Source organism: Somniosus microcephalus, chromosome 16 (genome assembly GCF_052327205.1).
Source record: "Somniosus microcephalus isolate GS21.2 chromosome 16, FLI_Smic_1.0, whole genome shotgun sequence".
Taxonomy (NCBI): domain Eukaryota; kingdom Metazoa; phylum Chordata; class Chondrichthyes; order Squaliformes; family Somniosidae; genus Somniosus; species Somniosus microcephalus.
The window spans coordinates 103,275,590-103,288,875 of NC_141002.1; the positions used below are offsets into that span (position 1 = coordinate 103,275,590).

The 13,286-nt window shown below is 54.1% G+C and overlaps 1 protein-coding gene across 1 annotated transcript in view; it reads right to left on the reverse strand.

The window, feature by feature from the left end:
* Positions 1 to 653: 653 nt before the first annotated feature.
* LOC147106447 (transcription factor Spi-B-like) overlaps positions 654 to 13,286 on the reverse strand; it is a 36,098-nt gene continuing 23,465 nt past the window's right edge. Inside the window, exons 3-5 of the mRNA XM_086009733.1 lie at positions 4,903 to 5,015; positions 2,870 to 2,984; positions 654 to 2,368 (exon numbers count right to left, since the gene is read on the reverse strand). Coding sequence (XP_085865859.1) covers positions 2,040 to 2,368; positions 2,870 to 2,984; positions 4,903 to 5,015 — 557 coding nt within the window. The 3' untranslated portion in view covers positions 654 to 2,039. The remainder of the gene's footprint in view (positions 2,369 to 2,869; positions 2,985 to 4,902; positions 5,016 to 13,286) is intronic.

The window sequence follows — 13,286 nt, forward strand, 5'->3', positions numbered from 1 at the left end:
TTTCCTTACAACTGCGTTCAATGTAAAATAAAACCCAGGGGGCGGAATGCTGCGACGCATCAGTCCCGGCGCGGGGCTTTGTGCGGTGAAATTCAGGCGCTGAGGTCAGCCCGGTTATAATTGGTTCGGGTGCGTTAATCTTTGAGTCCCTGATATGGAATCCCCTCCTGCCAAGGGCTTCAAATATCGGCAGCGTGCCGCTAACCCCGATCCGCGCTGCTCTCGCGCCCAGTGCATTTTTAACTGGCACGTTTTTCGGGCAGCCTGTGAGGCCCCCGTCCCAAGCTGATGAGGGCCTGCCCTGAGGTTTAAAAGCTTTGGGAGTTCTTGATGACGTCAATCAGACTCCCGGCGCTATCTTTACTCCCTGCGGGGGGTGAGTTCAGCGCCTGGTATCGGCCTCGCCAAGGAATCGCGGAGCTGCGCGGGAGGACCGGGCTGGGAAAAGGGCTGGGAAGTCACAGTTCACTTGACGCTTTCCCCGTGGGCCCCACACTGAGTCTTTGCGCCACCCCTGCCCAGGCTTCCTGCAATCGCCTCGGACCCTCCCTCCCATTCACTATCTTGCTGGGGATCGATTCCTTTGGTCCTCCTGCACCCCCCGCCCCTTCAACTCCCACTCCACCCCCCCACAACACTACACGATTGGCGATTGGTTCGTGCGGGAGCCAGGGCTACCTTATTTAATCGAGGCCCGGGAGTTAAAATGGCTCGGGCCTCACGTCAATGAATTGGGGGCGAGCTTCATAGCAGTCCAGTGGCCTCATGCTCACCCCCAGTTATAACCGGGACTGCGGAGTGCGACTTGAACCCAAAAACTTCAGAGTGCTTCCCACTGAGCCGCGGCTGAGATCTTAACAAAGCACAAAGGGAGCACAGGCTGGGGAAAGAATGGTCTCCTCTCTGACCCACGCCTCCTCGAGTGCAGCTTGTCGCTGGGTCCGTGGGAATGGGGAACGTATCCTGTACATCAGGCGCCTGTTACTCATTGTTTGCCATACGGACGATGAACTCTGTGCGCATCTATCTCTTGAGTGTAAACAGTCGTACCTGAGAAACCTGCACCCGAAGCCGCTAAGGCTCCATTAGACTGCCACTTTCCTGTCAATGCAAAGGGCTTTTTGTGCTCGAAACCAACGGGCGTTTCCAGCACAGAAGGAGGCCATTTGGCCATTCGGGTCTGCACCAACTCTTTGCGATAGCAATCTGAAGTAATCCTAAAAGAAAATAAAGCACTTGCACTTATTTCCTTATAAGTGCCTTGGGAAGTTTTATTATGTTAAAAGCGCTATATAAATGCAAGTTGTTGTTGTTATTGTATAAAATATAGCATCTTGTGCCTTAACATGAGCAATGCCATGAGAGGTTCACTTGTAGAAAGAAAGTGAGAAAGAACAAGAACGGACTTTTGAAGTGTAGTCACTGTTGTAATGTAGGAATCGCAGCAGCCAAATTGTGCACAGCAAGCTCCCATAAACGGCAATGTGATAATGGCCAGATCATCTCTTTTAGTGATATTGTTTGAGGGATAAATTTTTGTCAGGACACCGGGGAGGAACTCCCCTGCTCTTCTTCGAAATAGTGCCATGGGATCTTTTACGTCCACCTGGGAGGGCAGACGGGGGGCCTCGGTTTAACGTCTCATTTGAAAGACGGCCCCTCCGACAGTGCAGCACTCCCTCAGTACTGCCCTGCTCTCACTCCGTACCCCTCTGCTTCAAATATTTATCCAATTTCCCCTCATTTGCCAGTTGTGGCAAAGCATTCCATGCTCGGCAAACCTCCGTGTGAAGGCATTTCTCCAAACCTCTCTCCTCACTCTCTCTCAGCGTCAGCCTGCCATCTCCCCAACCAGGGGAGACAATCTTTCCCTACTCACTCTACCAAAACGCTCCATAATCTTAAAAAGAATAAGAAAAAAAACAAAAGAGACCTTGCATTTATACAGCGCCTTTCAACATTAGAAAAGTGGCAGGGTAACTCGAGAGGCTCCTGGGTGCACTGGCTCCCTGAGGTGAGTGAGCCTCTCGCAAAAGAGCTCAATTGATCAAGGAGTAATTGAAGGGTCTCCGAGTGCCTCCCCGTAGCCTGTTGACGATCTGCTGGTTGAACTGGTAGGTGAGCTTCCGTTTCACCTTGGTGATCTCGCCGGTCCGAGAATAGTTCCTCAAAGCTCGCGCCATCTTCTGGTAGGTCATGGTCTTCCTGTTGCCTTTCCTTCTGCCCCAGATCTCGGCCAGCTTTTCCTTATTTTGGGAAGAGAACTGGAAGACCCCTCCGGGCGGCTGAATCCACCAGATGCAGTGCCTCATCCCTGGGTCTTCCAACATCTCAAAGAGGAACTGGAAGAGCCTCACCTTCCTCTTTCCTGCAACAGAAGATTACCGAGAGAGAGAGAGTTGAATTCAGGGTTCCACGGAGAGGTGATCTCATTGAAACATACAAGATTCTGAGGGGGATTGACAGGGTTGATGCTGAGAGGATGTTTCCCCTGGCTGGAGAGTCTAGAACTAGGGGGCATAGTCTCAGGATAAGGGGTCGGCCATTTAAGACCGAGATGAGGAGGAATTTCTTCACTCGGAGGTTTGTGAATCTTTGGAATTCTCTGCCCCAGAGGGCTGTGGGTGCTGAGTCTTGAGTATATTCAAGGCTGAGAGCGATAGATTTTTGGACTCATGGGGAATCAAGGGATATGGGGATTGGGCAGGAAGGTGGAGTTGAGGTTGATGATCAGCCATGATCTTATTGAATGGCGGAGCAGGCTAGAGGAGCCGTGTGGCCGACTCCTGCTCCTAATTCTTATGTTCTTATGACACCGTCGCCCGCATGGTGATGCCTGTGTTGTGTTTTCTGATAGGAATATCCTTACTCTTGTCACTGTTGAAGCCTCTGATCATGTAGTCTGGAGGTAAAGTGGGACCAAAGTCAGGCAGCGGAGAGTAACCGGAGCTGCACACACAGTCAGCGCTCATCGAGTGACCACACTGGAATAACAATAGTGATAATAGTAATGAAACTGCCGCATTCACCTAACAGTGAATTAACAGAATACAATTACATAAAGGATTTCATCCAAGGGACATTCAGACTGTGCCTAGATCATAGGAGGGAAATCCCAAAGTGCTTCACAGCCAATTAAGTAAATTTTTTAAAAAGTGAAGTCATTGTTGTAATGGCAGCCTTGGCTCAGTGGGTGTCACACTCTCGCCTCTGAGTCAGAAGCTCATGGCAAACCCCAACTCCAGTCACGCGAGCACATAATCCAGGCCGACACTCCAGTGCAGTACTGAGGGAGCGTTGCACTGTCCGAGGGGCAGTACTGAGGGAATGCTGGACTGTCGGAGGGGCAGTACTGAGGGAGTGCTGGACTGTCGGAGGGGCAGTACTGAGGGAGCGCTGCACTGTCGGAGGGGCAGTACTGAAGGAGCGCTGCACTGTCGGAGGGGCAGTACTGAGGGAGCGCCGCACTGTCGGAGGGGCGGTACTGAGGAAGTGCTGCACTGTCGGAGGGGCAGTACTGAGGAAGTGCTGCACTGTCGGAGGGGCAGTACTGAGGAAGTGCTGCACTGTCGGAGGTGGCGTCTTTCGGATGAGACATTAAACCGAGGCCCCGTCTGCACTCTCAGGAGGATGTAAAAGATCCCGAGGCTCTATTCAAAGAGGAGCAGGGGAGTTCTCCCCAGTGTCCTGGTCAATCTTTATCCCTCAACCAACATCACTAAAACAGATTATCTGGTCATTTTCTCATTGCTGTTTGTGGGAGCTTGCTGTGCGCAAATTAGCTGCCGCGTTTCCTACATTACAACAGTGACTACACTTCAAAAAGTACTTCATTGGCTGTAAAGCGCTTTGGGATGCCCCGAGGTCGTAAAAGGTGTTGTAGAAATAGAAGTTTTCTTTCTTTTTCTCTATTTCTCTCTCTCTCTCTCTCTCTCACTCTCTCTTTATCTCTCTCTCTCTCTTTCTCTCTCTTTCTCTGACTTTCTCTCTCTTTCTCTTTCACTCTTTCTCTCTCTCTTTCTCTCTCACTCTCTCTTTCTCTCTCTCCCTCTCAGGTGCTTTGTTTCCAAGCTGAAGGTCTCTGTCTAGTCCTCCCTCACATCTTGGATCCCTGACTCTGGGACTCTGGGACTGACTCTGGGACTGACTCTGGGACTGACTCTGGGACTCGGACTGACTCTGGGACTGACTCTGGGACTCGGACTGACTCTGGGACTGACTCTGGGACTCTGGCACTGACTCTGGGACTCTGGCACTGACTCTGGGACTGACTCTGGGACTCGGACTGACTCTGGGACTCTGGGACTGACTCTGGGACTCTGGGACTGACTCTGGGACTGACTCTGGGACTCGGGCTGACTCTGGGACTCTGGGACTCGGGCTGACTCTGGGACTCTGGGACTGACTCTGGGAGTCGGGCTGACTCTGGGACTGACTCTGGGACTCGGGCTGACTCTGGGACTCTGGGACTCTGGGACTGACTCTGGGACTCGGGCTGACTCTGGGACTCTGGGACTGACTCTGGGACTCTGGGACTCTGGGACTGACTCTGGGAGTCGGGCTGACTCTGGGACTGACTCTGGGACTCGGGCTGACTCTGGGACTCTGGGACTCTGGGACTGACTCTGGGACTCTGGGACTGACTCTGGGACTGACTCTGGGACTGACTCTGGGACTGACTCTGGGACTCTGGGACTGACTCTGGGACTGACTCTGGAACTCGGGCTGACTCTGGGACTGACTCTGGGACTCTGGGACTGACTCTGGGACTCTGGAACTGACTCTGGGACTCGGGCTGACTCTGGGACTTGGGCTGACTCTGGGACTCTGGGACTGACTCTGGGACTCTGGGACTGACTCTGGGACTCTGGGACTGACTCTGGGACTTGGGCTGACTCTTACCGGATTAAAGGTGTAATACTGCGAAGGAAGAAATATTTCCTGAAAGGTGGGGTTCCTGCTTGTGTTGGAGCCAGGTTGCCAACTTTCCAGAGGGACTCCGAAAGTGCAGGTCCCTAAAGGATAGAGAAAACATTTGGTAAAATAATAAAATTAAATGCTTTGAACTTGTAGAGATTGGGAAGAAAGTGATTTAACTTGAAACCTGTCCTTTGCTGCCAGCACGGAAAATCCATGGACTCTGCTCAATAGCGGTTTGTGACAATGATTTCTGCATTCTACCCAGCCCCGTGTAAAATAATTCCTTTTGTGATTATCTTAAATTTATGGTCTTCCTGTTACCATCTCACTGCCCTGAGCAGATGCCTAAAACAGGCGAAAGACCCCTTGAATGTGAATGTGGAGCCCAATGGCTGTTGAAGGATCCCGTTACAAAATGAGTTACCACTGAGCAGCTCTGTCCCACGCAGGGATTATTCAGCAGCGACTACAGCGAGTGTGCAGCACAGACACAGGCCATTCGGCCCAACAGGTTCATGCTGGTGTTTATGCTCCACACCCCTCATTGTAATGATATCAGCAAATAGAGATGGTATTTGCCTGTTCGATTATGATGCCTTAATAGCATGTTTGCATGTATTGATTGCTTGTGCCTGACCAGCAGAGGTCATGTGACCGAGACAAGCAAGGCAGTTAGTTTTAGTTTCAGTTTCATTCTAGATGCATCACAAGCATCGTGTCTCCTGTAAAAGCTGTATAAAAGAGTTGAACAAGCTTTAGATTAAAAGTCATTCTCTTTCATAAATGTCTCGTCATTGAACCCACAAAGAAATCAATACATGGTGTCAGAAGTGGCTGAAAGAGATGAAGAGAAAAAATCTGAAGTTAAATCAGCTCTCCACAAATTAGCAAGCCAAAAGAGAACATCGTTACTTACCATTAGAGAATAGCTAACGAAGTGAAAAATGGAAGGTTTACTCCCACCGGTGAAGCTTCAGATGACAGGTAATGTGGCTGAAAATTGGAGGAGATTCAAACAACATTTGGAGTTGTTTTTATCAGCAATCGGAACTGACGAGAAAAGTGATAATAAGAAATCGTCAGTGTTCTTACATGTCGTGGGTGATGAAGCGCTGGAGGTGTATAATAACTTCACATTCGCTGTTGATGGAGACAAAATGAAGCTAGATAAAATAATGGAACAGTTTGAGGCCTACTGCATACCTAAACGTAACGTGACGTTTGAGAGGCACAGATTTTTCACATGTGTTCAGAAAACGGGTGAGACTATTGATCAGTATGTGACTGAACTGAGAAACCAAAGCAAAACATGTGAATTTGGGGGACTGACAGACTCGCTGATAAAAGACAGACTGGTGTGTGGTATTCCAGATAATGGTCTAAGGGAAAGACTGCTAAGAGAGCAAGATCTAGACCTGGGAAAAGCCATAGCACTGTGTAGGGCTACAGAGACTGTGAAGTTGCAGGCAAAGGAGCTGTTCAGTGACAATAGCTGCAATGTGGATGCAGTGAGAAAGAACGGATACAAACCGTTTAACAAAACGAGCGCCAATGTGAAAAAAGAGGCGTGGCCAGTGAACGAAAATGAAAGGGACAATCGAAAGACATGTAGTTGATGCGGTACACAGCATCCACCAAAAAAGTGTCCAGCATATGGTAAAACATGCAATAGTTGCAACAAAAACAACCATTATGCCCGTTGCTGCAAGAACCAAGTGCAACAAAGCAAGGTCCATGCAGTAGATGAAAGCGACATAGAGGAGTTCAATATAGATGTTGTGTCTGAAAACAAAAAAGAAGAAAGAGACTGGATGTTGACATTAAAAGTGAATGACACACACATTCCATTTAAATTGGATACTGGAGCACAAGTTAATGTGATATCAGAGACTGATTTTAAGAAAATTAGACCCAGACCAAAGATACATGGAATCAAAGTGAAAGTGACAGGATACTCAGGTACTGATATACCAGTGAAAGGAAGATGCATTGTCAAAGCGACACACAAGGACAGAGACCACACGCTAGCATTAATCGTGGTGCCAAAGGATGTGCAAGCCATACTAGGTTTAAAAGCCTGTGAGAGACTGAACCTGGTAAAGAGAGTCCTCATTGTGGAAAGCGAAGGAGAGACAGTCTATGATGAACTGAATGTTGCGTACACACCGGGTAAGCTGAGGTATACAGCAGACACGTTGTCCAGAGCTGTTGACCCAGGAGAGCCCGCAAACACAGTGAAAAGACTGAAGTACAAGGCAAAAGACAGTGGAACTGACTTCTACCAAAGCATGCTTGTATACCGCACAACGCCGCTCGAGTGTGGTAAGTCACCAGCCCAACTCCTGATGGGGCGTCGGCTAAGGTCAAACCTACCCATCCCGGAGAACCTCCTGAAAACAAAAGAGGGGGAGAAAGTGAGGAAGTTCAAAGAGCAACAGAAAGAAAAGCAAAAGTATTACTATGACAGAGGAACACAAAACCTACCTGAACTCCACACTGGTGACCAAGTAAGGTTGAAAGACAAAACAAACACATGGACTCAGAAGGGAACTGTCCTGAGTGAAGTTCAACCAAGATCATACACCATTCAGACAGATGAGGGTGCTGTTCTGAGAAGAAATCATCGAGATCTTCTCATGGGACCAGCCACAGCAGGTCAAGAGACTGATACTGTTGAACAACCTGATCACACAGCTGAGAACCAATCATCTGAGGCAACAACTCAGATTCAAGGACAGTCAATCAGAAAATCCTCAAGACACGTGAAGCCTCCTGAGAGACTCATTGAGCAAATTTAAGGACTATTGTTATAGAAGGAAGTAATGTTATCTTATTCTTTCTTCAAGTTCTAGTGTATTGACATATTTCATGTGAACACACAAAGCAAGGTTAAAAAACCTTGATCATGATAATGATAATGTAAATTCATTAAGTGTTACAGTTAAAATGCAGATTAATACAAAGAAAACATGTTGTTAGTTAAAAGTAAAATACTTTTGTTTTAAGAAAAGGCGATGTAATGATATCAGCAAATAGAGATGGTATTTGCCTGTTCGATTATGATGCCTTAACAGCATGTTTGCATGTATTGATTGCTTGTGCCTGACCAGCAGAGGTCATGTGACCGAGACAAGCAAGGCAGTTAGTTTTAGTTTCAGTTTCGTTCTAGATGCATCACAAGCATCGTGTCTCCTGTAAAAGCTGTATAAAAGAGTTGAACAAGCTTTAGATTAAAAGTCATTCTCTTTCATAAATGTCTCGTCATTGAACCCACAAAGAAATCAATACACTCATCATCTCATCCCATCAGCATAGGGGTACCATAACATAGTGGTGATGTTACTGGGCTAATAATCCAGAGGCCTGGACTAATGATCACCACAGCAGCTGGTGAATTTAAATTCAGTTAATTAAATAAATCTGGAATGAAAAACTAGTGTCAGTAATGGGGACCATGAAACTACCGGATTGTTGGTTCACTAATGTCCTTTAGGGAAGGAAATCTGTGACTCCAGACCCACAGTAATGTGGTTGGCTCTGAACTGCCATCTGTGGTTCAAGAAGGCAGCTCACCACCACCTTCTCACGGGCAATTAGTGATGGGCAATAAATGCTGGTCCGAATCCTTCTATTCCTTTCTCCCTCGTGTGTTTATTCAGCTTCCCCTTAAATGCATCTCTGCTATTCGCCTCAACCACTCCACATTCCACATTCTCTGGGTAAAGAAGTTCCCGATTGGATTTATTAGTGACTATCTTATATTTATGGCCCCTAGATTTGGTCTCCCCCACAAATAGATTAAAACATTAATAAAATAATCTCTTGCTATTGGGGCCAGGAGGAACTGGAGGACTTCCCCCGACCCCACAGGCATCTCTATTCACCCCCTCCCCGATTCCCCCTCTCCCCGATTCCCCACTCTCCCCGATTCCCCCCTCTCCCCGATTCCCCCTCTCCACAATTCCCCCTCTCCCCGATTCCACTCTCCCCGATTCCCCCTCTCCCCGATTCCCCCTCTCCCCGATTCCCCCGATTCCTCCTCTCCCCGATTCCCCCTTCCCGATTCCCCCTCTCCCCAATTCCCCTCTCTCCCCGATTCCTCCTCTCCCCGATTCGCCCCTTCCCGATTTCCCCTCTCCCCGATTCCTCCTCTCCCCGATTTCCCCTCTCCCCGATTCCTCCTCTCCCCGATTCCCCCTCTCTCCCTGATTCCTCCTCTCCCCGATTCCCCTCTCTCCCTGATTCCTCCTCTCCCCGATTCCCCCTCTCTCCGATTCCCCGATTCCCCCTCTCCCCGATTCCCCCTCTCCCCGATTCCCCCTCTCTCCGATTCCCCGATTCCCCCTCTCCCCGATTCCACTCTCTCCCTGATTCCCCCTCTCTCCCCGATTCCCCCTCTCTCCGATTCCCTGATTCCCCCCTCTCCCCGATTCCCCCTCTCCCCGATTCCCCCTCTCCCTGATTCCCCGATTCCCCCTCTCCCCAACTCCACTCTCTCCCTGATTCCCCCTCTCTCCCCGATTCCCCGATTCCTCCTCTCCCCGATTCCACTCTCTCCCCGATTCCCCCTCTCTCTGATTCCCTGATTCCCCACTCTCCCCTAATTCCGCCTCTCCCCGATTTCCCCCTCTCTCCGATTCCCCGATTCCCCCTCTCCCCGATTCCACTCTCTCCCTGATTCCCCCTCTCTCCCCGATTCCCCGATTCCCCCTCTCCCCGATTCCCCCTCTCCCCGATTTCCCTCTCTCCCCGATTCCCCACTCTCCCCGATTCCCACTCTCCCTGATTCCCCCTCTCCCCGATTCCCCCTTCCCGATTCCCCCCTCTCCCCGATTCCCCCCTCTCCCCGATTCCCCCTCTCCCCAATTCCCCCTCACTCCCCGATTCCCCCTTCCCGATTCCCCCCTCTCCCCGATTCCCTCCTCTCCCCGATTCCCCCTCTCCCCAATTCCCCCTCACTCCCCGATTCCCCCTTCCCGATTCCCCCCTCTCCCCGATTCCCTCCTCTCCCCGATTCCCCCTCTCCCCAATTTCCCACTCTCCCCGATTCCCCCTCTCCCCGATTCCCCGATTTCCCCCTCTCCCCGATTCCCCGATTCCCCTCTCTCCCCGATTTCCCACTCTCCCCGATTCCCCCTCTCCCCGATTCCCCCTCTCCCCGATTCCCCCTCTCCCCGATTCCCCTCTCTCCCCAATTCCCCCCTCTCCCCGATTCCCCCTCTCCCCGATTCCCCCCTCTCCCCGATTCCCCCTCTCCCCGATTTCCCTCTCTCCCCGATTCCCCTCTCTCCCCGATTCCCCCTCTCCCCGATTCCCCCCTCTCCCCGATTCCCCCTCTCCCCGATTCCCCCCTCTCCCCGATTCCCCCCTCTCCCCGATTCCCCCTCTCCCCGATTCCCCCTCTCCCCGATTCCCCCTCTCCCCGATTCCCCCTCTCCCCGATTCCCCCTCTCCCCGATTCCCCCGATTCCCCCTCTCCCCGATTCCCCCTCTCCCCGATTCCCCCACTCCCCGATTCCCCTCTCTCCCCGATTCCCCCTCTCCCCGATTCCCCCTCTCCCCGATTCCCCACTCTCCCCGATTCCCCCTCTCCCCGATTCCCCCACTCCCCGATTCCCCCTCTCCCCGATTCCCCCTCTCCCCGATTCCCCCTCTCCCCGATTCCCCACTCTCCCCGATTCCCCCTCTCCCCGATTCCCCCTCTCCCCGATTCCCCCTCTCCCCGATTCCCCTCTCTCCCCGATTCCCCCTCTCCCCGATTCCCCCTCTCCCCGATTCCCCCTCTCCCCGATTCCCCTCTCTCCCCGATTCCCCCTCTCCCCGATTCCCCTCTCTCCCCGATTCCCCCCTCTCCCCGATTCCCCTCTCTCCCCGATTCCCCCCTCTCCCCGATTCCCCCTCTCTCCCCGATTCCCCCCTCTCCCCGATTCCCCTCTCTCCCCGATTCCCCCTCTCCCCGATTCCCCTCTCTCTCCCGATTCCCCCTCTCCCCGATTCCCCCTCTCCCCGATTCCCCTCTCTCCCCGATTCCCCCTCTCTCCCCGATTCCCCTCTCCCCGATTCCCCTCTCTCCCCGATTCCCCTCCTCTCCCCGATTCCCCCTCTCCCCGATTCCCCCTCTCTCCCCGATTCCCCCTCTCTCCCCGATTCCCCCTCTCCCCGATTCCCCTCTCCCCGATTCCCCTCTCTCCCCGATTCCCCCTCTCTCCCCGATTCCCCTCTCTCCCCGATTCCCCCTCTCACCCCGATTCCCCCTCTCCCCGATTCCCCCTCTCACCCCGATTCCCCCTCTCTCCCCCGATTCCCCTCTCTCCCCGATTCCCCCTCTCCCCGATTCCCCTCTCCCCGATTCCCCCCTCTCCCCGATTCCCCCCTCTCCCCGATTCCCCCCCCTCTCTCCCGATTCCCCCTCTCCCCGATTCCCCCTCTCCCCGATTCCCCTCTCTCCCGATTCCCCTCTCTCCCCGATTCCCCTCTCTCCCGATTCCCCCTCTCTCCCCGATTCCCCCCTCTCCCCGATTCCCCTCTCTCCCCGATTCCCCCTCTCTCCCCGATTCCCCCTCTCCCCGATTCCTCCTCTCCCCGATTCCCCTCTCTCCCCGATTCCCCCTCTCCCCGATTCCCCCTCTCCCCGATTCCCCCCTCTCTCCCGATTCCCCCTCTCTCCCCGATTCCCCCTCTCCCCGATTCCCCCTCTCTCCCCGATTCCCCCCTCTCTCCCCGATTCCCCCTCTCCCCGATTCCCCCTCTCCCCGATTCCCCCTCTCACCCGATTCCCCCTCTCCCCGATTCCCCCTCTCCCCGATTCCCCCTCTCCCCGATTCCCCCTCTCCCCGATTCCCCCTCTCCCCCGATTCCCCCTCTCCCCGATTCCCCCTCTCCCCGATTCCCCCCTCTCCCCGATTCCCCCTCTCCCCGATTCCCCCTCTCTCCCCGATTCCCCCCTCTCCCCGATTCCCCCCTCTCCCCGATTCCCCTCTCCCGATTCCCCCCTCTCCCCGATTCCCCTCTCCCCGATTCCCCTCTCTCCCCGATTCCCCCTCTCCCCGATTCCCTCTCCCCGATTCCCCCTCTCTCCCCGATTCCCCCTCTCCCGATTCCCCTCTCCCCGATTCCCCCTCTCCCCGATTCCCCCTCTCCCCGATTCCCCCTCTCTCCCCGATTCCCCTCTCCCCGATTCCCCTCTCTCCCCGATTCCCCTCTCTCCCGATTCCCCCTCTCCCCGATTCCCCTCTCTCCCCGATTCCCCTCTCTCCCGATTCCCCCTCTCTCCCCGATTCCCCTCTCTCCCCGATTCCCCCTCTCCTCCCCGATTCCCTCTCTCCCCGATTCCCCCTCTCCCCGATTCCCCCTCTCCCCGATTCCCCTCTCTCCCCGATTCCCCCTCTCTCCCCGATTCCCCTCTCCCCCGATTCCCCCTCTCCCCGATTCCCCCTCTCCATCCCCGATTCCCCCTCTCCCCGATTCCCCCTCTCCCCCGATTCCCCCTCTCCCCGATTCCCCCTCTCTCCCCGATTCCCCCTCTCCCCGATTCCCCCCTCTCCCCGATTCCCCCTCTCCCCCGATTCCCCCTCTCCCCGATTCCCCCCTCTCCCCGATTCCCCCTCTCCCCGATTCCCCTCTCCCCGATTCCCCCTCTCTCCCCGATTCCCCCTCTCCCCGATTCCCCCTCTCCCCGATTCCCCCTCTCCCCGATTCCCCTCTCCCCGATTCCCCCCTCTCCCCGATTCCCCCTCTCCCCGATTCCCCTCTCTCCCCGATTCCCCTCTCTCCCGATTCCCCCCTCTCCCGATTCCCCCTCTCCCCGATTCCCCTCTCCCCGATTCCCCCTCTCCCCGATTCCCCCTCTCTCCCCGATTCCCCCTCTCTCCCCGATTCCCCCTCTCCCCGATTCCCCCTCTCCCCGATTCCCCTCTCTCCCCGATTCCCCCTCTCCCCGATTCCCCCTCTCCCCGATTCCCCTCTCTCCCCGATTCCCCTCTCTCCCCGATTCCCCCTCTCCTCCCCGATTCCCCTCTCTCCCCGATTCCCCTCTCTCCCCGATTCCCCCTCTCTCCCCGATTCCCCTCTCCCCGATTCCCCGCTCTCCCCGATTCCCCCTCTCCCCGATTCCCCCTCTCCCCGATTCCCCCTCTCCCCGATTCCCCCTCTCCCCCGATTCCCCTCTCTCCCCGATTCCCCCTCTCCCCCGATTCCCCTCTCCCCGATTCCCCTCTCTCCCCGATTCTCCCTCTCGATCCCCTTCCCCGATTCTCCCTCTCTCTCCCGATTCCCCGATTCCCACTCTCCCCGATTCCCCCTCTCCCCGATTCCCCCTCTCCCCGATTCCCCCTCTCCCGCGATTCCCACTCTCCCCGATTCCCCCT